The 27049-nt window shown below is 43.6% G+C and overlaps 3 protein-coding genes across 3 annotated transcripts; all 3 read left to right on the top strand.

Annotated features, from left to right (window-relative positions):
• Positions 1-2992: 2992 nt before the first annotated feature.
• Positions 2993-6643, top strand: tmem222a (transmembrane protein 222a). Its single transcript, XM_036558800.1, has 6 exons — positions 2993-3165; positions 3664-3748; positions 3835-3866; positions 3969-4065; positions 4196-4326; positions 6038-6643. The coding sequence occupies exons 1-6, from the start codon at positions 3038-3040 to the stop codon at positions 6156-6158; spliced, it is 594 nt and encodes a 197-aa protein (XP_036414693.1). The 5' UTR covers positions 2993-3037; the 3' UTR covers positions 6159-6643.
• Positions 6644-9634: 2991 nt separating this feature from the next.
• Positions 9635-12635, top strand: tpbgl (trophoblast glycoprotein-like). The gene is made up of 2 exons (XM_036558439.1): positions 9635-10006; positions 11008-12635. The coding sequence occupies exons 1-2, from the start codon at positions 9753-9755 to the stop codon at positions 11939-11941; spliced, it is 1188 nt and encodes a 395-aa protein (XP_036414332.1). The 5' UTR covers positions 9635-9752; the 3' UTR covers positions 11942-12635.
• A 4284-nt stretch (positions 12636-16919) lies between these two features.
• On the top strand, positions 16920-25645 carry kdf1a (keratinocyte differentiation factor 1a). Its single transcript, XM_036558788.1, has 4 exons — positions 16920-17187; positions 18519-19675; positions 21034-21114; positions 23489-25645. Exons 2-4 carry the CDS (start codon positions 18538-18540, stop codon positions 23545-23547), a joined length of 1278 nt encoding a protein of 425 aa, XP_036414681.1. The 5' UTR covers positions 16920-17187; positions 18519-18537; the 3' UTR covers positions 23548-25645.
• Positions 25646-27049: the final 1404 nt, after the last annotated feature.

The following is a 27049-nucleotide window of genomic DNA, read 5'->3' on the forward strand; positions in this document are numbered from 1 at the left end:
ATTTAGAGTCAGTTATTCATTCAGCCTAATGAGAAACTGTAGAACAGACTCAGTTTATATCACAATACCTACATTTAGAGTCGGTTATTCATTCAGCCTAATGAAAAACTGTAGAACAGACTCAGTTTATATCACAATACCTACATTTAGAGTCAGTTATTCATTCAGCCTAATGAGAAACTGTAGAACAGACTCAGTTTATATCACAATACCTACATTTAGAGTGAATAAGGCTCATTTTATGTTCTACAGTTTCTCATTAGGTTTAAAGGGATTTTTACCAGCATTCAGTAAAGCTCATCTGTCCTCAGAACAGCAGCTATAAAAGAATATATTTGTGGGCGGAGTCTGTAGAGGACAGTTAACCAAGGACGGAGAAGAGAAATCTTGGTTGTCGTCGTTGTTGTGGTGTTTTGAGCACCAGTATAAGCACTTTGTGGCCCTTCACAGACGACCAGGTTCCTGCAGGTGATGGTAATCGCCCCGACTGTTCAGGAGCTTTAGCTGTACGTTATGAAGCCGTTTTCAAACTGCCTTTCTGCTCACGATCGCTTCGCTAAAGCTAGGCTAGGAGACTCCGAATCAGTTTGGAGGGAAGCGCAGGACTGAAGGACTGTGACCTTTAACACTAGGCTGCCGTTTGTATTTATTTGGGTGAGGCTGTCCTTGTTTCTCATTGTTTATTTTTCTTTGGAGAATTCAGTAACTGAGTTTGCTGCATAAAGAATTTAAAAAGGAATAAACGAGGATTAAAACTGATGTTCTCTTCGTGTTCCTCCCTCCCACCAGAACCCACTTCCTAATCACTACGCTGTCCAAAAGTATGTGGACACCCATTCCTCCAGTGTTTCTTCTCACATGAAGGTGTTAATAGTGAGTCTGTGCTGCAGTAACAGCCTCTACTCTTCTGAGAAGGCTTTACATTTAGATGTTGGAACATTGCTGTTAGGATTTGATTGCAGTGCCATTGGGGTCGCCATGTTTACAACACAAATATAGCCATTTTATTTACCGTCCAAAACCAATATGCAAGTTTTTATGTGTAATGTTGGATGAGAAAATAGTGGAAAATCTGAAATAATAAGTTTTCTTTGGGGACTATTTTGCCTCACAGCGCCCTGCATGTATCCCTCCACCATGAATGGAGTTTAAGTTCTCTAAACTATCATAAAACAGTGTCTCAGTCATCAGGCAGTGAGTTCATAACCATTTCATGTAGGAACTTTCTGTGAGGGAGCTTTTAGAGGTGGACGTCTGGTTCCTATCACCACCACTGTGAACAGTTCTGACTTGGTAGGCCAAGGGTTTCACGCCAAACCAACTTTGTTCACATCTTTACCACTTAATTATTAACTTAATTTTGAAATAAAGGTGGAATTCCTCTTTAAAATCATCTAAAAGTAGCCTGTCATGCTCAAACGAATTTATTCTTTTTCCCCACTGATATCCGATCCAGCGTTTTCTGCTGATATTGGTCCAATACCGATACCTGGTATCAGATCAGTCTCTCTCTCTCTCTAATCACTGTCTTATTCACTTTTAACTGTATAAAATTATATCAGACAGTATTTCTGGTTCTCAGATCCTTCAAATCAGTACCGGTTACAGTATTTTCTTACAAGTCAGGCTGAAATCTCCTCCACAGCCTCCACAGTTGGTCAGAAGAGCAGCTCTGTCTCCGGATCGTTCCTCACTGTCTGTGTTGTGCTGAATAGTAGTTTTAGGGCCTGCGGTGATTTATGTGCAGCGCTGCTGAGCCAGACAGGAGGTGCCACCTGGCCCACATTGGCTAATGAGCCGCCCCCGGCTTATCTGGGCTACAGGAGAGGGTGACCCACATGACCGTCCGCCCAGAGACTGCAAATGTCACCTTTTTTAATGGAATATCCTCACAGTCCTGCAGCGCTGGGCCGCTGTCCTGCTGCCTGCAGCGCGCACCTGCGTCCTGCTGAAGACGCCAGACAGTAAGCAAAGAAAAAAGACAACTGCAGCCATAATGATTTGGGTAAACTTGTTATTTTTGTACCTGCACTCTTATTTCAGTGGGCATAAGCAGGTATGGTACTGTTATTACATTAAAGGGCCCATTTACTACCATGTACTAGAGTATTGTTGTGCTATTTTTAACCTTGAGAGCCACTTGTGTGGTTTTATTTAGCCCCCCACCTCTCTTTATCTCTTACAATTAAACAGACTGCACCTTTAAGACTTATATATGTAAATGAGCTCTGTTCTGATTGGCTGTCCATTCAAAAAAAGCAGTCCGGGATGAAAAACGGGGATCTTTAGTAAAACGAATGGTTCTCTGTAGACCCTCAAGTTCTGTATAGAACAATTTCATGCTTAAATGGTTCTCTGCATTGTGGAATGGCTCCTCAGATTGATAAAGAATGTGTTTAATACAGAACCTCTTTGAAAATGAGAGCGTTCTTCTTCTGTTACGAAGTAAAGCTTTTAACAAAAGAAGTACTCGTTTAGGTTCTGTATAGAACCATATACGTCTCATTCTCCATCAGGCTGGGGCATGCAGATGGTTCTGTGTATTCTAAATAGAACCATTCCCTTTACTAAAGAATCCTTGAAGAACCATCTTTTTAATTGTGTAGGCTGTATAGGCGGACATATGTAAATGAGTTCTTATGACATCACATAAACACTAAATTCAAAACAGGCTGTTTCTGCAGCTCAGTTTCCATATATGAACTGAATGTCTCGTTTCTTTTAAACTTTAACTGTGTTTACTTGCTACGTCACTCCTGCTTCACGAAAGCGAGGACGTTTTCAGTGATATGGGCCCTTTAATGTTAAAGGGGAGCATATTGTGAGGGGTTTATAGGGGCTTCTCAGTCCTGCTCCTTGTGTTTTCCTGCCCCAACACATCCCTTTTATCCCCCAAGGTGTTTGGTGATAAGCTGATGGTTAAATTGTGTGTATTTGAATAATAAACAGTGAAAATGTGCTTCGCATGCAGCCGCGTCACTGGAGTAGACTGAGGAGTGCGCATGCGCAGCGCCGCTGTGCGTCACTGTTTACTGTGATGGCGGATGTGTCCGCGGTGGACAATATGAAGAATTATCAGAATTTTCAGGGCGCTTTCGACAAAATAGACAGAGAACAGAGCAGATATCCGTACTGCATCGTCTGGACACCAATCCCAGGCCTGACGTGAGTAGTTTAATCCCTAAACTCGTCCCTTAAACCCGTTTTAATGTCGTGGTCAGCAGCGTATCCGCATGAAAACACAGATCCAGGTGATAAAGTCCTTTATAAACGTCGAAAGCGTCCACAGTTGGTCAGTTTAGATCGTTTAAAGACCAACTAACAAATTCATGAAGCTGAGGTTTGGCCAGCCTTTTATTATTTTTCCGTTCCACCTTAAATGGTGCAGCAGTTACTGTAGCTGCTGCACCATTTAAGGTGGAACGGGGAAGTCGAATAGGAAGCCTCATTCAGGTTGTATGTTGATCGGTTCAAATGAATTCAGTTGGTTGATTTAATAAGTGATTAATTAAGTGTAAATGCTGTAAAGCTTCTCTTCATTATGTCTTTGTTAGTTAGTAACGTTTAGTACCTTTAACCAAGTCATATCAGACTGTGTGTGATTATGTAACCTGTGCTTGTCTGATAATGACGTGATGTTTTGTGACTGCTGTGTTCCTGCAGGTGGTTCCTGCCCTTTATTGGTCACATGGGCATCTGCACCTCCACAGGTGTGATCCGAGACTTCGCAGGGCCCTATTTTGTATCTGTAAGTGTGCATCATAATACAGACATTACTGTGTTTGATACGTCCTGCTGACATGCGTTGATCTCTGTCCTGTGTGTTGTGTGCAGGAGGACAACATGGCGTTTGGGAAACCAACAAAGTAAGTAAACATGACCTCAAGGTGCATCAGTGCAGTATGTGTACTTTAATATAAAGCAGGTTTGTTTAAAAACCTCAACATCCTGTTTATTATGGTTCTCAGGTACTGGAAGCTGGATAAAAACAAAGTGTACGCGGGAGGCTCCAGCGCCTGGGACGCAGCAGTGCACGACGCGTCTGAAGAATACAAGCACAGAATGGTAAACACAAAGGAAACCTCCCTGCCCACCTGGCAGCGCTGCTGACTTTCATTTAATCCGTCTGTAGTGTCAGAGTTCACCAGCCGAGCTGCCTTAACTGACTTTCTCTCCTCTTCCTGCATCACCTCAGCATAACCTGTGCTGCGATAACTGCCACTCTCATGTCGCCATGGCGCTGAACCTGATGCGCTACGACAACAGCACCTCGTGGAACATGGTCAATCTCTGCTTGCTGTCCTTCATCTACAGTAAACACGTCAGGTGAGCCCAGACGTACCAGCTAACCCTTAGAGAAAAGTCACGTAAATGAAACGTGGTTTTTGCGCACTGCACGTGTGAAAAATACATATTATTGTAAATACATATTATACAGTGCAAAAGCACAGTATTGGTTCTAGAAGTGAGTGTAGGGTAACCATGGCGTAACCGTGGAAATGGGTGTAGTGCACAGTTCGGCAACATGCGGCTCTTTTACTGCCCTGTGGCTCCACAGCTGAATCAGATCTGCAGGTAATAATAAAACAATCGTCCTTTACAGTAAAATAAAGCTCTGCTGATCGTTCAACACAGTTTAACAATAAATGGTCTTAAACTCTGGAGTTAATGTAGAACTGCTAATTCACCCTTTAACCCTGAAGATCAGCGCAGACTGCTGGTCACCATAGCAACACAGACAACAGTCTCGCCTAGCTAGTAGCTAACGAAACGGCAAAGAGAGAGATTTAAGATGAACATCGATAATTTGGAGATGAATGGACTTAATAGTGTTTATAATCACTCCAGCTGGTTTCCTGATACGTTTAATCTGCAGCGAAAAACTGAAACACTAAAAAGTCGCGAAGCTGAAGTCAGTTTCTCATTCGCCAGCCTGCTGCACCATTTAAGGTGGAACTAGAAAATTTGAAGCTGGCGAATGAGAAGCAACTTCAGCCTCGTAAAAAGTCGAACGTTGAGAGACATTTTAAAAGAAACTGTTCCACTTTTGGAAAAGTTTCCTGCTGGAGATGTGAGAAAAGCAGCCATAGCTGAGCTTATAATATATTTTTTAGCCTATATTAGGACATCAGCACACACTGAGACAGATTTACAGCCAGGATGGACATAAAATGTGGCTCCCAAAGTGGTTAGATTTTTGTTGAAACGGGACAAAATGGCTCTTCTTAACGTTTGGGTTGCAACCCCTGGTGTAGTGTAACCATAGAACTGGGTGCAGTGTATCCATAGAAGCAAGGAAATGGCTGCTGTGCAACCATAGAAATGGGCTTAGGATAACTACGGAGATGGGTAGAGCGTAGCCATGGAATTGGCTGTTGTATAACTGAAAATGGGTGTAGCGTAACCAAATAAACAGGTGTAGTGTAACTATAAAGACAGGTGTAGCCTACTGATCCGTATATTAGTGGTGTACTTCAGATGGATGTTTATCAATCAGCCCATGTTATAATTCTGTTTCTATGGTCTGGATTATGGGAACTCAGCAGTAAGAGTCAGTAAGGTGTTCTGAAACGTCCCCAGCGAAGGTCTTGATAGATCTTCAGAGGAAACTATGCGTGTGATATGGTGTCATAAGGGCTCATTTATTCATGGAAATATATTAGTTTAAGGAAACACTGGAGCTGTTACTGGATTATCAGTCTTATCACATTGTGTATTACTGTTTCCGTGTTCAGTGTTGATGGTGATTACTGTACCAGTTCATCTGTGCTGCAGGAGGCACGGGCTGGTGGAGTCTCACCAGTGTGGCACATCACTCATGGTGCAGCTGACATATCTCATGAGATAACAAGTTAATTGTCTTCTGATCTCAAGACAACAACTTTATCTTGAGATAACAAGACAATTAACTCGTTATCTCAAGATAACAGTCCAGAAAATTATTACCTAACTACCTAATGGCCTCTCTGGACTTCCATAGTCTCCCCTGTGTTTTATTCACATACGAGGTTCTTTTCCTCTTTTCTGTGTGTCTCAGCTTTGTCGGCTTCCTGAAGACGTGGCTGCCCTTCCTCATGATCTGCGGAGTCATCGTCACAGTTACGCTGGCCTTCAAGCTCCAATCAGCAACACTGGACACAATGAACCACAGTGGATAGGACCATGGTGAAGGGGGGGTACAGCACAGGGTCACCATCGGGGGGCGCTCCAGACCAGCTGGCACTGCAGCAAAAAAAGGGCGAATGCAAAATGCATAGTTTAAAGTACCTCAGTGTTAATTACACCTCTTTATGCCATCACATCTCACGGGAGTGACCGCACGTTTGGACAGACCCGCTGAGAGACTGACTTTCATAGAAACTGACTCTCCAACATGAAGACCAGCAGCATACAGAGAAGACCATCAGACCAGACTTACACCTCATCACTACAGCCTCCTGCTCTAAGATTGATTTACCTGCACATGCTCCGCCCACAAATGTGTTCTCACAGTACGCTGGGAAAAATCCCCCTAAATCTAACGAGAAACTGTAGAACAGCCTCAGTTTATATCACAATACCTACATTTAGAGTCGGTTATTCATTCAGCCTAATGAGAAACTGTAGAACAGCCTCAGTTTATATCACAATACCTACATTTAGAGTCGGTTATTCATTCAGCCTAATGAGAAACTGTAGAACAGACTCAGTTTATATCACAATACCTACATTTAGAGTCAGTTATTCATTCAGCCTAATGAGAAACTGTAGAACAGACTCGGTTTATATCACAATACCTACATTTAGAGTCAGTTATTCATTCAGCCTAATGAGAAACTGTAGAACAGACTCGGTTTATATCACAATACCTACATTTAGAGTCAGTTATTCATTCAGCCTAATGAGAAACTGTAGAACAGACTCGGTTTATATCACAATACCTACATTTAGAGTTGAGTTCCTTTATATTTTATTTAGGGTTCTACAGTTTCTCATTAGGTTTAATAGGATTTTTATCAGTGTTCTGTAAAGCTGGTCCCACTTCACTACAGTAGCTACAAAAGAACACATTTGTGGGCGGAGCCTGGAAAGGGGAAGTGGTTTATTAACTCTGGTGAAATTCAGACTTTTCCTGTTTGCAGACGATGCCATTACTATTAATGGTGACCAAGCAACTCAGCTCTGGGCAGTGATATGGTCAGTGTTGACCATATCATCTTTTTTGGTGATTTTTAATATGCAATACGTCTCGAAATAGTAAACCTCTGTTAGATGCTCCATCCAGGATACTGTGTCTTGTTTAAGGTTGACCCTCTATGTGGCAGAAACAAGGGCTGCTTTTCCTTTTCTCCTCGTTTTCACTTTGTTGTTCGTTATGTTTTTGTGCAATGATTTGTCTTTGTGTTTTGAATTTAAATACACGTCCACCATCTGAATGTAAGGCCTCTTGCTTATGCAGGAATGTTTAGAATGGAGTATAAATTCAGTGAAAGGATATGATGATATGATGAAATGTCAGTGTTATTGTGATAAATGTTGCCTTTTCTGAGTGTATAATGGGAATGATTACTGGATTAAAATTGATTATTGGATTAAAACAGATTATATTCTGGATGAATCATCTTGGTGATTAGTTCACATGTGATAAACATGGTATCTGTCACAGAAAAGTGGCCACAAGGGGGAGCTATTAGCACACAAGTCACTTTTGTGTGCGTCGCTAAAAGAGGAAACCCACACCAGCAGGATCATGTATATGGAGTAAAGTTAAATATTTGTTGTAATAATTTGCATGTATATGAAGTAAAAGGTTTTGTTTAATCAGGTCTAAACTGAAGTGTTTTACTGAACAATTCACTGTAAAACTGCAGTAGATACAGTGAAGAAAATTTACTTTTTTTCCAGAACTTTTTGATCTTTTCCAGTGAAGTACAAACCCCAATTCCATAAAAGTTGGACAGTGTATGAAATGCTACTAAAAACAAAGCAGTGATTCGTAAATTCTGTTTGACCTTAGGTCTTGGGTCTGGTTGACCTAATGAACTTTTTATGCAAATATACACTTGTTCTAAATTAGTTCCCCACATTTCTTACAGGAGCGTTTTTACACTGTGTTACATCATCTTCCATTTAACAAGACTGAATAATCCAAAGACACAAACGGATCCAGTTCTGAAATTGGAATTTTTTGTCATTCTTCTGTTATACAAATCTGTAGCTGTACAGCCATACATTGTTTTGCTTTGGCTGTCCTGAAAAAGACGTTGTCTAGAAGGCAGTGTATGTTGCTCCAAAACTGTGTTCACTCCTGTTACAGAAATGGGCCAAGCCCAGATTACCAAAATAACACGGTTTTTACTGATTGTTTTCGCTAGTCAGAGTCCAGATTTAACCCCTGAAGAGAATATTTGGACTCAGATTAAACACAAACTAGCTCGGCAGTGTTTTTCAGCTGTTTGTAGCCATCAGTGCTGAGTGGATCAATACTGACTCTTCCTTCTATAAAACTGTCTGCAACTTTATGCTGGTAACAATCTGGATAGTCCTTTTCTTCTTTGGCCTGCAGAACACGATGTCCATTATTTCCATAAACAATCTGAAAGGTCGACTCGTCAGACCACAATACACGTTTTCACTGAGCATCGGTCCATGTCAGATGAGCTCGAGCCCAGAGAAGTCGGCGGCGTTTCTGGATGTGCATAGTACAGCCTGAACTCGCATTTGTGGATTCAGTGACAAAAAGTGTTTGCTGATAATCGTTTGTCAAAGCTTAAAAAAAATAAAGGGAATGGTTCTATTCATAACCATGAGTTCTATGTGGAACCATTTGCATGCTTATGTGGTTCTTTGCATGGTGAAATAGTTCTTAACATTGTTTAAGAATGAATTGTATATGGTGCTGCCCTGTGATGGACTGGTGACCTGTCCAGGGTGTATCCTGCCTTCCGCCCAATGACAGCTGGGATAGGCTCCAGCACCCCACCGCGACCCAGAAGGATAAGCGGTTTAGATGATGGATGGATGTATATGGTGCTATATAGCACCAAAAAGTTCTTTCATGGTTACAAGCTTTACATCTACAATGGCAGAACACTTTTTGGTGCTAGATAGAACCATTTTCAAAACAGGTTCTATATAGAATCATATACAACACATTCTCCTTCGATCTGAAGAACCATTTCACCATGCAGAGAACCGTTTAAGCAGCAGATGGTTCTATATATGGTTTTAAATGGAACATTGCCTTTACTAAAGAACCCTTGAAGAACTGTCTTTTTGAAAACTGTCCATATGCTATTTGTATTTTACATACTGTCAGAACTTTTTGAAATTGTTTCGTGTATGGCATCATCCACTTAAGCCTATTTTTATTGTTGGCCTTTGAAGAAACAAAAACTGATTCAAATATCTAATAAAATCAGTAATGAATAAAATATTATCATTCATAGTTTATTAGCTTTTTAAAATGTAGTTTTACATGTTACCTGTTTCAAACCTCATAAAAATGAAGTATTGTGCTACGTATCGTGTACATGATGTGATGTTTCTGCTGTATCGTCCAGCCTTTAATTCTCTGTGTTTACTCTGTCCCCAGTGTCCTTAATGATGAACTCCACCCCCCCACCCCCTTCTCCAGATGGATGTCCTGTGTAAATTCGGCAGCCCCTCCCTCCCCTCCTCCCCTCGTATTTAAGCGCTGAGGCTGTGTGTGGGTTCTCACACCTGCAGTGATGCGGATCAGGCGGCGTTCCTGAGCTGGTCTGCTGGAGAAGATGCTCCTGGTTCCTCTGCTCCTGTGTGTGTTGCTGTGTGTGTGTGCGTGCTGTGCGGAGTGTGTGGCGGGCTGCGAGTGTGTGAAGGACACACACACCGTTAGATGTGTTTCGGCGTCTCTGAGCTGCGTCCCCCCCACACTGCCCAAAAACACCCTCAGCCTGGTCATCAGAGGAGACCAGATCCACCAGATCCACCAGAACTCCTTCAGCGGAGCGGAGAACGTCAGCACGCTGGAGCTCACCAACGACGGGTAAGAACCGTTCTTCTGAGTAATCAACACTGTAGACTGACGTTAATAAAGAAACCTGCAGGTCTGTTAAGGTGGTCTTTCATGCTTTTATACATCATTTTTTATACACACTAATAACTCCTACAGTCTGGATTTGACCATTACAAACTACTAATCAGCCATAACATTAAATCCACCTCCTTGTATCTCCACTCTGTCCACTTTATCAGCTCCACTGACCGTATAGCTTCACTCTGTAGTTCTACAGTTACAGACTGTAGTCCATCTGTTTCTCTGATACTTTGTTACCCTGTTCTTCAGTGGTCAGGACCCCCATGGAACCTCACAGAGCAGGTACTATTTGGGTGGTGGGTCATTCTCAGCACTGCAGTAACACTGACGTGGTGGTGGTGTGTTAGTGTGTGTTGTGCTGGTCTGAGTGGATCAGACACAGCAGTGCTGCTGGAGTTTTTAAACACTGTGTCCACTCACTGTCCACTCACTATTAGACACTCCTACCTTGTCGGTCCACCTTGTAGATGTAAAGTCAGAGACGATAGCTCATCTGCTGCTGCACAGTTTGTGTTGGTCATCCTCTAGTCCTTCATCAGTGGTCACAGGACGCTGCCCACAGGACGCTGTTGGCTGGATATTTCTGGTTGGTGGACTATTCTCAGTCCAGCAGTGACACTGAGGTGTAATTAAAGATGTATTCAGTATGGATTCTTTAGCACAGGACTGTGTATGATGTTTAAAATGAAAATGAATATGGATTAATAGATTACAGAGCTGGGCTCCTGCGCTTTCATGCTTCTTATTCTGGTGTTATAAATAATGATTTAATGTACTTTGGCAGCTTTAGAGCTTTTATACTGTATTTTTTAAAGTTATAAATAATCAAAAAGTCTTTTTCTGGACTTTTATGTTATAAATAACAACGGTTCTCTCAGAATTGCAGACCTTTCATATGTCGCTTACTTCCTCATGTTCTTTTCTGCTCTTTTCTGATGTTCATTTTTTAGAATAATGGAGTTGGGTTCTCATGCGTTCTCTGAGCTGCGTGTGCTGCGCAGACTGGACCTGAGTGAAAACCGTCTGGTTCTGATCCACCCTGAAGCGTTCGCCATCCCGGGCAGCCCCCTGCAGCAGCTCAGCCTGAGCGGGTCGCTCTATAACTCCACCTCCGTCACCGACCTGATCACCGCTCTCCGCTGGGGGGCACTGTCCAGCCTGCTGGAGCTGGACCTGTCAGGGAACCGGCTGGTTCTGTTGCCCCCGGGCTCGTTCTCGCCGCTGCCCAGTCTGCGGCGCCTCAGCCTGGCCAACAACTCGCTGGTGGCTGTCTACAGCGGCACATTCTCTGGGCTGGAGCGACTGAAGGAGCTGGACTTGCGCTCTAACGCGTTTCAGGCCGTCAGCTCGGAGGCTTTGAGGGAGCTGGAGAAACTGGGCCAGGCCCGGCTGCTTCTGGGCCAGAACCCCTACAGCTGCTCCTGCGAGGCTCAGGAGTTCTCTCGCTGGATAAACAGCTCGAGTTCACAGGTCGGAGACGCTGATAAGCTGCTGTGCGGCTCTCCGGCCGACCTGCAGGGGGTGCCGGTGAGGATGCTAAGCTCACGCTCCCCGGGCTGCTACGGAAAGGCTAACGCGGGGGCGGCGGACGTGACCCTGCAGACGTCCTACGTGTTCCTGGGCCTGGTGCTCGGCTTCGTGGGCATGATCTTTCTGCTGGTGATCTATCTGAACCGCAGGGGGATAGAGAAGTGGGTGACGGACCTGCACGCGGCCTGCAGAGACGTGCTGGAGGGCTATCACTACCGCTACGAGCTCGACTCGGACCCTAGACTCAGAAACCTCTCCTCTAACAGCCGGCATCATCTCCGCACTGAGCCACGCCCACCGCACGCCCCATCTGACGCCCGCATCACCAACATCCCCTCTGACGTCACACTGTAGTGGAACCCGGAGTTCAGTCACATTTCTCATTTACCCAAAATCCTGAAAGAATCAGATCTGATCTGCCCTGCTGAGTGGACAAAGCCAGCGAGTGACCGGATCTCACCTTTAAACAGACTAATGAAGACTAAAGAGGCTGTGTGTGTGCAGGACCTCCACACTTCCCTCTCAATAGATGCATGTTTGTTCCTGGAAATGTACAGACTCTCTTTTCCATCATCTGCTTTCTCAGCCACGGATGTGAAACTCTGGTGAAGTGGTCTCAGAGCTGCTGGCCAGGGCAGGTCAGAGGGTGCTGAGCAGTAGGGGTGTTTTGGTGAGGGTTTAGTGGTGTTTGGTGGGTTTTAGGGGCATTTGTTAAGTTTTAAGGAGTCTAGTGGTATCAGAAGAGTGTTTGAAAGGGTTTTTTGGGCAGGTGTGAAGGGTGGTTTGAGTAGTTTTAGGGGTGTTTCAAGAGGTTTAGAGGTGTGTGAGTAGTTTTTGGGAGGTTGTGTGGGGGTGTTGCTATGTTTTGTGGAGTTTTGTGTTGGGTTTTGGGAGTGTTGGAGGACTTTTGAAGTCTTTTGGGTATTTATGAGTGGCATTGAGGGTGTTTTAGGGTTTTGTTGGGTTTACGGGGTGGTTTATTAAGTTTTAGGGGTGTTGGGGGTTTGGTGTGTTTTGTGGCGTTTTAGTGGTGTTTTGGGTTTTTGGAGTGTTTCTGGGATTTTAGGTGTGTTTTGTTGGGTTTAGGGGTGCTTTGGGTTTTGGGGTGTTTGTTGGGTTTTAGGGGTGTTTTGTAGAGATGTAGCGTCTGTTATGTGGTTTTGGGGGTGTGTTTCTGGGGTATTAGTTTGGTTTTGTTGGGTTTTAGGGCTGTTCTGTTGTATTTAGGGGTATGTTGAGGGTTTTTTGTTGGGGTTTAGGGGTGTTTGTGGGATTGTAGAGGTGTTTTGTAGAGTTGTAGGATCTTCTATGGGGTCCTAGGGGTGTGTTTATGGGGTGTTAGGTGTGTTTTGTAGGTCTCCGGGGTGTTTTGAGGGGTGTTAGGTATGTTCTGTTGCGTTTTAGGGGTGTTTTGGGGTTTTGTTGGGTTTAGGGGAGTTTTGGTGTTTTGTTGGGTTTTAAGGGTGTTTTGTAGAGATGTAGGCTTTTTCATGGGGTTTTATAGGTGTTCTGTTGGATTTTAGGTGTATGGTGAGTGGTTTCAGGAGTATTTTGTTGGATTTTAGGGGTGTTCTGTTGTATTAGGGGTGTGTTGAGGGTTTTTGGTGTGTTTTAGGGGTGTTGATGGAGTTTTAGATGTGTTTTTCTGGGTTTAGGGGTGTTCTGTCAGATTTTAGGGGTGTGGTTAGGGGTTTTAGGAGTATTTGGTTGGGTTTTAGGAGTATTTTGTAGGGTTTTAGTGGTGTTTTGTAGGGTTTTTGGTTTGTTTTGTGGGATTTTCGGGGTGTTGGGTTTTTAGTGTTTGTAGGTTGAGCAGGTAGTGAAAGTGGAGCAGAGTGAAGAATCACCACCTCTGGGCTGCTCGCACAGTCAGGGCTGCAAACGACAGAGCTGACGTCACGCGCAGCCGTGATACACTGCCTTCGCACACGTGTCTGTGCAGGAGTTCGGAGTTAATGACTGTAATGGATCAAAGCAGGACACCTGATATTAATCTACGTCTCTGCATTTGGCAAACGCATCAGCCTGTGTTACATACAGCAGCAGAGGCCCTCAGCTCCACCTCTCTGTGTGTTTGTGTCTGTTACACTGAATTAGCGCCGACACGTTCAGAGACGACAGCAGTGAGACACAGAGAGGAAGAACAGCATAAAATAGAGTTTACAGTAGAACACAGAGAACAGCTCACTGTATATCCACAAATCAGTGTAGCGTAGAGGAGTGTAAACAAACAGGAGACACATGAAACACAACAGACACAGAGACGGTGCTAAACAGATCACAGATGGGTTTTAGCGCAGCGAGACTGATCAGGTCTGTGAAGGTGGTTCCATTACTAGATCTGTATTATTTTTATTTTATTGAGCTTGAAAGAGGAGCGATAAGTGTTTTTAAACCCGGATTAAAGACTCTGAACCCAAACCAGACCTTAATCAGATGAAGACGGCCTTGTGTGGGTTGAAATGCCATGTTTTTAACTCAGTAAAGTCTGTTTTTCACTTTTTTTAACATCTCATCTATATTTAGTTGAAGCACCTTCGTCTCCTTTGTTTAAATCCACACTAAATGTATCATCTATAATATGTGACTGTGCTTTAATTTCATTCATTCCATGAATTCCTATATAAACTCTGTCTGTTTAAAGCTCTCTGAGGTTTATGTAACTAAAACAAAAGTGCAATATGTAAATAAAAATGCTGAAATTAATAAAGTCTCTAGTATGAAGGTGCTGTGTGTACAGCAGGGTGGTGTGGAGGACGCTCGGCCTGCTGCGTCCTGCATGCTGTTTACCGTCTGTCTGTCTCACAGTGTCCGTGCTGATGGACAGTTTGAGGGTCAGGGAGGGTCAGCGGTGGGAGGTGTCCATTAGCACTGAGGACAGAGAGAGTTCAGAGTGTTTCTTTGTCTATTATCTACATTGTATTGAGGTTTATTAAACAAGTGCACTTATGTTCATTGTGTGTGGGTCATTCTACAGAAACGTCCACTTTTCTGTCTCTCCGTAGGAGTCACTGGTGTTACTGATCCTCACTGGTGTTACACATAATAAAGGAACACCAGAGACATTTTTAATGAACAATGCATTTTACAGAACGGCTGCTACAGAACATCAAACCACATGTGGTCAATCATGGAATGTCCACTAAAATAAGGAATTTAATCCATTTGTATTCTATTTTTTCACCACTACCTCAGAATAAAGTCGGTCACACCAGTGACTTCAGCTAAAAGCTTCATATGAAATCATGAGCTGAATGAGAAAATCTCTGATAAATGAAAGACTCAGTGGACTCACCATGTGCTTTTCTTCATAGATCCTCAGAAAACAGGTAAAAGGAAGTCGAGTGATGTCATCAGTGTGACTTTTATTTCAAAATAAGAGACTTTTGTTACGCAGTAACACCAGTGACACGACTCCTGGAGACAACTTTCATTATATATTTTATAATATTTATTTGGTGTTTGTTTCCTTTATGTCATTTAAATCATATATTCCATAGTCATGTATAGATTATTGCAGTTAAAATTGTAGAAAAACGTATTTTACTTCAAAATGTGGCCTCAGCCTTCACACATGACTGTGCTCTTCTGTGGTGATTGGAATTCTGTATGATTGATTTAAAAACCAATATTGCTAAATTGAGGCTCAAGAAGGCGTAATTGTTAAAATGACATTGTTTTATTTTAAAATATAAACAATTTATAACTCTAACATGTTTTTGAAGTGAAATATATCTGTAAACACTAGGGACACAAAATAGACGTTTCTGTAGAATGACCCAAATAAGCGATAAAACACTGGAGGTTGTGTGTTTTGGTGAATCACTGCTGTGATTGGGTCACAGGTATGAGCTGAAGGTGAGTACAGTAGATCATTACAGCCATGATTCACAATAACACACCTCCCTAGTATAAATAAATAAATACATAAATAAAAAAGTGCATCAGTGCTTTACATTCAATAAAGTAGTCCCCTTTAGCATTACTGAGCCGTAAGACTGAATATCAGCTTGAGCTCAGCTGTGTCAGTGTCTCCAGATGAAGCTGAAGGTGGTTTAGTCCCAGTCAGTCAGTAACGTGTTCACGGCTCGCCTCGCTCGCTGAACTGTGTTTGTTTAGTTGTTCTGAAAAGCTCACTCAGTGACAGACTCTGAATCTGAAGTAGTTCTGTGGTCTGAGAAAATAGTGGAAAATCTGAAATAATCAGTTTTCTTTGGGGACTATTTTGCCTCACAGCGCCCTGCATGTATCCCTCCACCATGAATGGAGTTTAAGTTCTCTAAACTATCATAAAACAGTGTCTCAGTCATCAGGCAGTGAATTCATAACCATTTCATGTAGGAACTTTCTGTGAGGGAGCTTTTAGAGGTGGACGTCTGGTTCCTATCACCACCACTGTGAACAGTTCTGACTCTGTAAGTTTATCTAGAACGGAGCGTTTCACACCAAACCACTCTGAACCACACCAAACCACTCTGTTTACATCTGAACAACTTACATATAGAGGAAATTTTGAAAAATTGGTGGAATTCTCCTTTAACTGAAAGTCATCCCTGCTGACAAAAATCCATAGAAATAGTTAAGTGTGTCTGTTGGTTCCTAAAGGTTCTGTAATGTGTTTAGTCTTTGGGTTGATATCACAGTGTAAAGGATCCTAATGGTTTACTTTAATCAGTGTCTGATTCTAAATGCATTTGATGGTTTCCTAAAGTTGTTCTACAGAAAACTAGTGGCCTCTATTGGAAACCATAAAGCCAATTCCCATTAGAAAGCAAAACCACTAGGTTTTAACCCTAATGGTCTCTAATGGCCCTTTGTCAGTAGGGAATACGGTACAGTTCTACACTCTTAAAAATCATGGTTCTACAAGGGTTCTTTAGTAAAGAAAATGGTTCTATATAGAACCATGAACACTCAAAAAACCCTCTGCATGACTAAATGGTTCTTTGCATGGTGAAATGGTTCTGCGGGTTGAAGGAAAATGTGCATAAATGTGCTAGACATTTCTATATAGAACCTTTTTGGAAAGCGTTCTTCTATTGTTACAAGCCTGACACTGTTACACCCGAAGAACACTTTGGGTGCTATACAGAACCCTTTTCAAAAAGGTTCTATACAGAACCACCTACAGCATATTCTCCATCAATCTCAAGAACCATTTCACCATTCAAAGTGTTCTTTGAGTGTTCATGGTTCTACAGAACCATTTTCTTTACTAAAGAACCCTTAAAGCATCTTTTTCAGAGTGTATCAGGCGGGTAGTAACCGGGGGAATCCCGGCTGGGCGGCGCTCTGAAGGCAGCATGATCATACCTGTAGCCCAGGTAGCTCAGGTAGCTCAGGTACAGCAGGAGGGAGCGGAGAAGAGCCGAGCCTTTACCGAGAACCTCCACCGTCAGCTGGGCCTGAATCCCGCACACGTACCGCAGGGGTCATGTGAAGGTCCGGTTTAAGGGGTCTGGGTGAAGATTAGTGACGTAACGGGTGATCAACGTTAATTTTCTCTAAAGTAAAGCAGTTCAGCTTCACTTCCGTGATCGGAGCGCCGAGACGGCGGACTCGCAACAAAACAGCGAGGATTTCTGACCCGAGCCTATGAGGTGAGGACCAGCTTTCATTGGTGGGTTTTTGGGGGAAATTGCTGCTGTTTTCGGTCAGTAAATCAGGGATCAGCCTCACTAACTGACCCCAGTAAATGTCTGAGGATGGACGAAGCTGAAGTTAGTTTCGAATTTTCTATTCCACCTTAAATGGCGCGGCAGTTACACTCAGGCGCCTGGAAGTGCTGCGCCATTTAAGGTGGAACGGAAAATTGGGATAAGAGGCGGCCTGTCAACAAAAACCACGACCCGCCGCTAAAGCTAGCTTCCTGAGTCGGGCCTGCTCTCTCACTGCACATGAAGACCTGCTCGGCTGTTGATGTTTTTGGGAGGTTCTGCTGTTTTTACTCCGCCTGACTCATCAGTCAGTGGAATCCTGGCAGGGGAGTTTAAGGGCCCGTATCAACATCATCAGACTGAACTTTCCTGGGTTCTGCTTTAAATAAAAGTTTGATTTTAGTAGGTAAATCATGTTAAAGTTTCAGATCCGTTCAGTCCGTTAATGGAAACGATTTAGTGCCAAATTCTGAATTAAAATCATTCTATTCACACTTTTTGATAGCATTTTTTTAAATGTAGCTCTGCTGGTTATATTTCCTTTGTTCCAACTGGTCAGATGTTAAAATAAATATCTTGCCATGTCGTGTATCATGAAGATTTTTGAAGTATGTGACATTATTATTATTATTATTATTATTATTATTATTATATCCGCTTGTTCTGCCTATGGCAGTTTGGCCCCACCCCTTCACTGTAAAGTCATAGGGAGTGTTTCAGCCCACACTGCATATATCAGTCTTAAAGGCACAGTAACACAAACAGTAATGTTGTGCGTAACTATTGGCACTGGGGGGAAAACGTGGTTCCATGCCTCATAGCGGTACGTGACAACATTAACGGCGAAAAAGGGAGAGCAGCAGGGTTGAATGTTTATTTAAGGTGGAAAACGTCAGCAGGACGTTGTGTAAATAATCTTTTATTATTTGTCGTATAATACAGGGTACAGCTGGACGTCTCCCAAAAAAATTAACAAGCTCTTCCAATATTGCAGCTGACAGCGAAAGTTTGGCTGCAAAACCAGCAAAGTCTTGTTTGCTGTTGACCATCTAACATCGTCATTAAAACGAGTAAAAGGGATTAAACAGATGTTGGAAATGGTCATGTACGCATGAATTTATGGCTGCCTTTGGTGCGTAAACCCACACAAATGTGTGAGAAAAATGTGGATTTAAATGTGGTCTGTGGAAAATGGCTTCGTGTTGTGAGTAGATGTGTTTTCCAGTCTGTGCTGGCTGTGAATGAATGTTCACTTCTTCCTGGCTGTTCCGCAGGTCCTGACCGCGGAGTGCCATGCCTGGCCACAGCACCGCGCCGAACCACAAGTCCCGCTCCCACGCGCACGGTTCGGGGCGCTGCAGGGCCGAGGGCTACCGACAAGGTCGCACCAACTCCCGGGACAGCGCCACCAGCCAGGACTCCTACCGGGATCACCACGGCACTGGCCAAGAACTGTACTGGGATCACCACGGCACTGGCCAGGAACCGTACCGGGATCGTCATGCTGCTGGCCAAGACCTGTCCCGGGATCACTACAACGACCGGCCACGGATCATCGACACACAGCCCTCCTACAAGCCTCCGCCGCGCTACGCTAATGGCCGCAGCTCCGAGACGCTGGGCTTCATCCCGGGTTCGGCAGCGGCGCCGGTGGGAAGCGGCCGGGCCTGCGGTTCCTGCTCCTCCCTGGGCTGGAGTGGCTGCAGGGCATTGCTGTGCTGTGTGCTCACTTGTGGCCTTTATGGCAACCGCCAGCCATGCTTACCTCCTAACGAGAGTTCCACCGATGCCCCGCCGAAGTCTGAGCCGGAGCCCCGGAGAGCCCCCATTCTGGCCATGACCAATCCCACCTGCGGCATAACGCTGGAACCCAGCAAGCCCGCCCAGCTGCCCAGTTCTGAGAGCTTCCGCTACCGTGATGTCTACCTGGCTGGAAAGAAGGTGGTTTACCCCACCAACTCGGAGGCTCCGGCACGCCGCAGCAGGGCCGCGGGTAAAGGAGAGAGCCAGCGTCCAGTGAGCAACACCAGCATCTACTCCAGAGAGGACCTGGATGTGGATGATGTGGACGACGGCGGCACAGACATCGACTCGCTCATCACCAAGAAGCTGCTGGAGCTTTACAAGCTTCACCAGATCGAGCAGCTGGCCAAGTGCACGTCGGACCAGTCCTTCTCGCGCAAGACCAACGAGATCAGCGACCTGATCAACAGCATCGCGCAGGACTACAACCTGGAGGAGCAGGAGGCCGAGTGCCGGCTGGTGCACGGCGTCATACGCATCAGCACACGCAAGTACAAGTCTCAGAGCTCCAAAGGCTACAGCAACAAGGACTACAGATCCCAGGATGCACTGCTCCAGGCCAATGGGAGGAGGGACGGGACGCTGCCCGACAGCGGGAACGAGACGATGACCTTCACCTTCAGCAATGGTAAGTGGAACCTGAGGACCACTCGGTGGGTTGTACCTTAGGCCTGCTCCCAGTTCACCTGCACCAGGTATTCTGTACCTCATAGTCTAGTTTGTTGAGAAGAGGGACAGAACAAAACTGTGGACCATCTGCATTTACATCTACCAAGTGGCACTAAAACCGCAACTGATGCACCAAAATAGGATTTGTGTGTCGATGCCGATGTCTAATATATGTATCTGCTGATGCCGATATATAAACATTTATGAAATGTAGAAACTGGAACGACATCAGCGTTTATTAGCCTTACAGAGAGATATGACGTTATGTCTGTGGGGTTAATAACGAAGGAAAATGAATCAAATCAGGGCAGCGTCACCTTCTGGTGTTCAGAAAATGCATTATTAAGTATTGATTTGAAAAATCGACCAAATCTAAACATCTGTGTGGCGCTGATTAGTATATAATTAAAGGGCCAGTATCACTGAAAACTCAATCGTCTGATGTAAACACTGTTATTATCAAAACATACTCACATCTCCGTCCATATACAGAAACTAAACTGCAAAATCATCCTGTTTTGAGTTCATTGTTTTTGTGATTTCACAAAACCCAGCACATTTACACACATCCACCTTTCAAGCCAACATGAAGTTTAGCCCCGCCCACACACACTGAAATTCTAAGGAGCGTTTCAGCCCTGGCTGCTCTTTTAATGAGGCACAGGCAATCAGAACAGAGCTCATTTACATACAGTCTTAAAGGCGCAGTAACAAAAACTGTAATTTTAAAAAGAGGTAGGAATGTTTAATGTTCATTTCAGCTGTGTTTGACACATAAAACCACACGTTATCAAATTGAATCAAATCAAATCACATTTACACAGGTGTGAAGGTAAGTGAAATTCTTAGGTGTGTAGCCCCCTAATAGTACTTAAATACAAAAATAAGTAATGTGTATAAAAATATGTATACACATATATTATATACATGTATAATATACACCAGTATTGCACCCTGTCCAATGTACAGTTTTTATACAGTAATATAAGTCATGAAGTAAAAGCTATGATATGTACGGTTGTACATAGTGCTACATATGCAAAATGTGAGTCTGAGGTAGATGAATGAGATGCAGGATACACAGGGGATAGAATATGTATAATATATAATAACATATATATATTCCAGATTAGACAACATATGCATGGAAGATGTACAAGATGTCAGTCTATACGTGCAGGTATAGAATAAGGGGGGGGTCAATACTAGTGTCATCATGCATCCTTAAAGGTGGAACAGAAAAAGATCCTAGTTAGTCAGTCATGTATGACCACTGCTCCATATTTCTCCTGACCACATGTTTGGATTCCTTCTAAGGGGAGCCGGAGGTGCAGGTGTCCGATTTGACGCCGTCAGATGAACTGGCCCGGAAGATGAGAGTGCACAGTGGACGCAGCGGTGAGTTCCACAGGCTACTTTCCCTCTCACATCTCTGCTCTGCGCACTGATCTGCCACATCGAGGCTTTTGTTCAGTGCTGGTGTCATTATTAGCAATATGAGCCCAATACTGCAGGATAAATGACCCGATCTCAGCCCTGAGGGAGCTCAGCGCTCTCTGCCTGAGTTGAATGGTCCCATCTCACAGCGCAGGATTAAACTACCTTTAAGCTTAAGTTTGATCTAACTCTGGATTTTCTGTCTCATGATGGTGATCACTTTATACCAGGATTCATCACCATAGCAGCGTATTCTGCACACCTGACCTGCTCCTGTGTTCGGGATTTCGGTTCTTAAACAAGAACAAAAAGGTTTCGCACTAATCAGGGAAAGCCTTCTGATCAATCGGGGTAGACTTCTGACCAATCAGATCAGGGAAAGCCTTCTGACCAATCAGATCAGGAAGGCCTTCTAATTTAATCAGGAATCTTGTCTGTGTTGAACATGCTTAAGGAGACAGGGCCCTGCTGTATAATAATAATAATAATAATAATAATAATAAAAAAAAATAATAATAATAGTAATTATTATTGTTGTTGTAGTAAAATTATGTAAAATAATATAGATGATAAATGTGTTGCTTTAGAATAAATAAAGGCTGAATTAAAAGATATTTTTCAGATAAACGTCTAATAAAAGCTGAACTGAGCTCCACAGTTTAGAAGCAGAACAACTGAAAGAGTCTCTCCACGTTTTCTGTGCTGAAGGTGTTCAGAAGGTCAGAATCTGCAGATCTGAGACCATAAACAGACGTTCAGGAGCTTTAAGGTCATTTAGAGCTTTAAAAACCTGCAGCAGAGCTTTAAACTCTCTCTAACAGACCCAGGCGGTCAGTGCCGCGTGTAAACGGGGTGATGATTGTTTTCTCCAGTAAAAAAACGTTACAGTAATCGGTTCTGCTGTAAAAACGCAGGAACGCATCTGTGTGAGGCGTTTTCTCCTCCACTCTGTCTCGTGGAGGATAAAGAACGGAGCCCCTGGCTGCCTCTGGGAGCAGCCGAGTCTCTGGGCCCGGAGCTCCTGCCTCGCCTTTGTCTGTCCCTGAACGCTGGAGCTCCTCAGCTCATTTTTCAGACGTTCAGTAATCACCTCCCAGCGCTTTGTCCTCCACACCGCTGGATCAGCTCACACGCTGCTGCTCCGCGGATAAAGAGCACCTTCATTATGTCATTTAGTGATGCTCTCGCCTTTCAGCAGGATCGTGTGATGGAATGTGTTTATGAAGTGTGGAGAGTGAAAGCACTGGTGTCGTCTTACAGCGTCGGGGGGGGGAAGGACTGTCTTACACGCTGCTTAGATTATCGTCAGAAAGAAGACGATGTTAGACTCCTTTTCTGGGCTGTTTTGTTCTTCCAAAGTACATTTAAGTGCTAAAATGTCATCATTGCTGTTAATATTTGTGCAAAAGGTTAGTTCACAGATTAATAACGTACACGGTTTAAAGGGTTCATACGCAAGGCTGGACATCTGCACTGATATACATACGTTTTACGTCAAATTCACATTATCACTACTTAAACGTACAAACATGGTTCTTCAAGGGTTCTTTAGTAAAGACAGTGGTTCTGTTATGTGTAAACTTCTTCTACAGATTGATGGAGAATGTGTTGTATATTTAAAAAGGGTTCTATATAGCACCAAAAGGGTTCTGCTGTTGCTACAGTGTTAAGCTAGTGTACAATAGAAGAACGCTTATTGGTTCTATATAGAACCATATTCAACACGTTCTCCATCAATCTGACGAACCGTTTCACCATGCAAAGAACCCCTTAAGCATGCCAGTGGTTTTTTGAGTGTTCATGGTTCTATATAGAACCATTGTTTTTACTAAGAACCCTTGAAGAACCATCTTTTTTAAGAGTGTGGTGGTGAGGGATATGGCAGAAATACAATATCATCATTCTTAAAAAAAGTGGAACATAAATTTCATACGTTAGAACCAACAAAGGAGCCCCAGCAGTTCCACATTTTAAAAATGCTGTCAAAAATGATGAATATGATAATTATAAATTGATTTTATATTTATTGTTTCACGTCCTGCACAGCACTAATTTTGCAGTCTTTGAAATGACGCATGCAGTGTCAGAGTTCTTTATGTTTTGATTGTCTCTGCTCAGAAATGCATATTGTAACATCATTTATCACAATAATGACAAAATATCGTCGTGTTGCCCACCCCCAGATGTGAATTTTCATCTATGATCATTTTAAGACCATATCTGTGTGTGCAGATGTTTTGTAAACGAGTCCTGGATCAGTGGTGAGCAGGTTGGTTCCTGATTGAGGTGTTAATGTTTGCTGTAACTACAGTCTGTTGGTGTTTTGTCTCCACAGCTTATTACTCCAGCACAGCCATAGGAACAGACTCTTCAGGGGCACCCCTGCTGTGCTGACCACCCAGCCGGACTACAGACCACTCAGATGGATTAGAGACTCTACAACTAAACTGAAGACCACTCAGATGGATTAGAGACTGTACAACTGAACTAAAGACCACTCAGATGGATTAGAGACTCTAGAACTGAACTACAGACCACTCAGATGGATAAGAGACTGTACAACTGAACTAAAGACCACTCAGATGGATTAGAGACTGTACAACTGAACTAAAGACCACTCAGATGGATTAGAGACTGTACAACTGAACTACAGACCACTCAGATGGATAAGAGACTCTACAGCTGAACTAAAGACCACTCAGATGGATAAGAGACTCTACAACTGAACTACAGATGACTCAGATGGATAAGAGACTCTACAGCTGAGCTAAAGACCACTCAGATGCATTAGACACTCTACAACTGAACTAAAGACCACTCAGATGCATTAGACACTCTACAACTGAACTACAGACCACTCAGATGGATAAGAGACTCTACAGCTGAACTAAAGACCACTCAGATGAAATAGATACTGTACACATGAGATAAAGACCGCTCAGATAGAGACTGTGTAACTGAAATAAAGACCACTCAGGTGAATGTGACTGGGGGCCCCTTAGCTGGATTGGATACCAAACGACCTTGGCTAGAAACTGACCATCTGGACTAGAGACTACTCAGCTGGTGTAGAGTCTGAATTAGAGACCACACAGTGGGACTTCGAAACCACATGAAAACTGCTCGACTGGTCTAGAGACCACTCAGCTCAACTAGAGACTACATGGCATGATTAGAGAACACTCCACTGGGACAGAGGCAGCATGGCATGGTTGGAGACCTCTCCACTTTAGTAGCAACTGCTTGGCAGGGTTAAAAACTGCACAGCTGGTTTAAAGGCCACTCAACTGGGATAAGGACCACACACCTGGATTAAAGACTACTTGGCTGGTTGAGAAAGTGTATGGTTGCAGTAGAAACCACTCAGCTGGGCTAGAGACCACTCAGTGGGACTAGAACCCCCCTGACTAGACCACACAGCAGAGTAGATCCCACTCAACAAGATCAAAGACTACACAGCTGGGCTAGAGACCACACGGCCGGGTTAAAGACTGCACTACAGCACTAGAGACACCACAGCTGGATTAGAGACCAGTCATCTGGGCTAGAGACCGCTCACATGGACTACAGACTACTCGGTGAGATTAGAAACCACCTGGCTGGAGCACAGACCACACAGCAAGATTAAAGACTGCACAGCTGGGCTAGAGACCACACGGCCAGGTTATAAAGACGGTACAACAGTACTAGAGACACAACAGTTGGATTAGAGTCTGCCCAGTCGAGTTGAAGATTGTATAACAGGACCACTCCACTGGACCAGAGATCGCTCCGTTGGATTGTAGACTGCTTGGCGGGCCTGAAGATGACTTATGGGCTACAGACCATTTGGCTTGGCTTTAAACCACTCAACTGAACTAGAGACTACTCAGATGGACAGGAGACCGCTCAGCTGGGCTAGGGTCCTTTCAGCTGGGCTGGAGACCACTCAGATGGAAACTACACACGGCACCAGCAGTAGCCATAGAGCCTCCTGTCTCTTCATTGCTCCAAGCAGCTGTCCAGCCTGTCCAGCAGTGTTGTATCGGAGTGAGGACGTTGGCTGAGTGCAGGCTGATGGGATTAGACTGATGTTCTGTGTCTGTGACCATCCTGAGAAGAACCCAGCTCGGTCTGAAGCTGATAAGCTGGGCGTGAGGAGCTCCTGGTGTCTCCTCCGTCCACCGTGTTTACGACTTCATCACTGTTTTTAAAATTACTTTTATTTTTCCCTCCGTTGTACACGAGCAGCTGACCACCCCGCTGAGGCTGCGTCTGATAGATGAGGCTGGACTGACACGTCTGGCTTCGGTTCCTCGCGCTGCTCCTGTCCGTAACCGTCCTCCTGTTACACCATCCTGAGATCCTGAGATCATTTTCAAATTCTGTTATGTTACAAACTGAACTACGTTGTTTTGGCCCACGTTTCTGTTTGTTTTTCACTTTTATAGCACGTTATGATGTTTATTGTTCTGTTTTGTGTGTTTTTTTATAAATAAAACGATGTTCTGTATTTTTCTCTGATTTTTGTTTACATGTGTGAAGTGCACAGTGTGTTTGACACAAGTGTTCATGGACTCTGATAGTGTTTTGGTTTGATCTGACATTTTTGAGGATGAGCCAAAAAAAAACGCCATTTATTTACTAAACGCTGCACTTTTTAAATTGTATTTTATGCTTCCTTCCTGACTCTCGTTCTCTTTTTACTCTTTTTCTTCTTACTCGCTTTCCGCTGTCTCCCGAACTCGTTTATTCTCGTTTTTTCTATTTATTCTCTTTTTTAAAATGTTCTTTTTTTTTCTCTCGTTTTTATGCTCTGTTTTTCTTTACTCACTCTTTCTTTTTATTCCCTATCTTAGTCTTTATTCATCTCTTTGTTCTTTCTCTCTCTACTCTTTCTCGCCCACCCTGTCTCATTACTCTCTTTGCTGTTCTCTCTTTTGATCTCAAACTTGTTTACTCTTTTCTCTCTTTTTTTTTATCTCTTCTAATCTCTTTTCTCCCATTTTTACGGTCTCAGCTCAGTTTTTCTTCACTCTCTCGCTCTCTTTATCTCTCTCTCCTTACTCCCTCTCTCTCTCTCTCTCACTGGCTTTATTTATTCATTTATCTCTATATTGCCTTTCTCTCTTTACTCTCTCTCTCTTGCTTTCTGTCTTTTTAATTTTCTTCTTTCTCTCTCAAGGTTTGCAGCAGAACCCCCCCTCCTCCTCCCCCTCCTCCTCCGTCTGTTTGTGTGAACTTGTTTGGCTGGTTTGACTAAAGAAAGGAAATAAAATCTAAGTGTTTGTTGGAGCTGCTGGTTGTGGAGGAGGGGCTGAATATTTCTTTCTCTCCTCAGTTCTGCTCTGATGTCACTGCTGCGTTTGGCAGATTAGAAATCTGACCTGTCTGAAATCTCTCGAACGTTTTCTAATAAAGTGGATCAAGACACTGCAGTGAACTCTGTGGAGTCAGTTGTGTTAGTCGTGTTTGTTTCTCAGCTCGGGTCCTGGCGGCCCACCGTCCTGCACAGTTTAAATGAGGCTAATGTTATTGGAATTGGCCTTTCCACCTTAAATGTACAGAAAGGAACCACATTTTCAGTTCCACCTTAAACGGTGCAGCCATTAGCTTCTTGTTAGCCAGATTTTTTATTTGAATTTCCCATTCCACCTTAAGCGGTGCAGCAGTTAGCTTCTCATTGGTCAGTCTCTTATTTGTATTTCCATTCTACCTTAAATGGAGTAGCATTTACATCCTGGAACCTGTACAGAAAAGCGCTGAATTTTCAGTTCCACCTTAAATGATGTAGTTATTATCTTCTTTTTGGTCAGCTTCTCATTTGGATTTTCAGTTCCCCCTTAAATGGTACAGCAATTAGCTTCTTATTGACAAGGTTTCTATTTGAATTTTCTGTTCCACCTTAAATGGTTAC

Source organism: Colossoma macropomum, unplaced genomic scaffold (genome assembly GCF_904425465.1).
Source record: "Colossoma macropomum unplaced genomic scaffold, Colossoma_macropomum, whole genome shotgun sequence".
NCBI classification, from domain to species: Eukaryota; Metazoa; Chordata; class Actinopteri; order Characiformes; family Serrasalmidae; genus Colossoma; species Colossoma macropomum.

What these genes read in the sequence shown, in the direction of transcription:
- kdf1a (XM_036558788.1), top strand. Translation starts at nt 18,538, where the DNA reads ATGCCTGGCCACAGCACCGCGCCGAACCACAAGTCCCGCTCCCACGCG. An exon ending in GACCTTCACCTTCAGCAATG is followed by an intron (nt 19,676 to 21,033) that starts GTAAGTGGAACC and finishes ATTCCTTCTAAG; the next exon opens with GGGAGCCGGAGGTGCAGGTG. An exon ending in AGTGCACAGTGGACGCAGCG is followed by an intron (nt 21,115 to 23,488) that starts GTGAGTTCCACA and finishes TTGTCTCCACAG; the next exon opens with CTTATTACTCCAGCACAGCC.
- tmem222a (XM_036558800.1), top strand. Translation starts at nt 3,038, where the DNA reads ATGGCGGATGTGTCCGCGGTGGACAATATGAAGAATTATCAGAATTTT. An exon ending in ACACCAATCCCAGGCCTGAC is followed by an intron (nt 3,166 to 3,663) that starts GTGAGTAGTTTA and finishes GTGTTCCTGCAG; the next exon opens with GTGGTTCCTGCCCTTTATTG. An exon ending in ATCTACAGTAAACACGTCAG is followed by an intron (nt 4,327 to 6,037) that starts GTGAGCCCAGAC and finishes TGTGTGTCTCAG; the next exon opens with CTTTGTCGGCTTCCTGAAGA.
- tpbgl (XM_036558439.1), top strand. Translation starts at nt 9,753, where the DNA reads ATGCTCCTGGTTCCTCTGCTCCTGTGTGTGTTGCTGTGTGTGTGTGCG. An exon ending in CTGGAGCTCACCAACGACGG is followed by an intron (nt 10,007 to 11,007) that starts GTAAGAACCGTT and finishes TTCATTTTTTAG; the next exon opens with AATAATGGAGTTGGGTTCTC.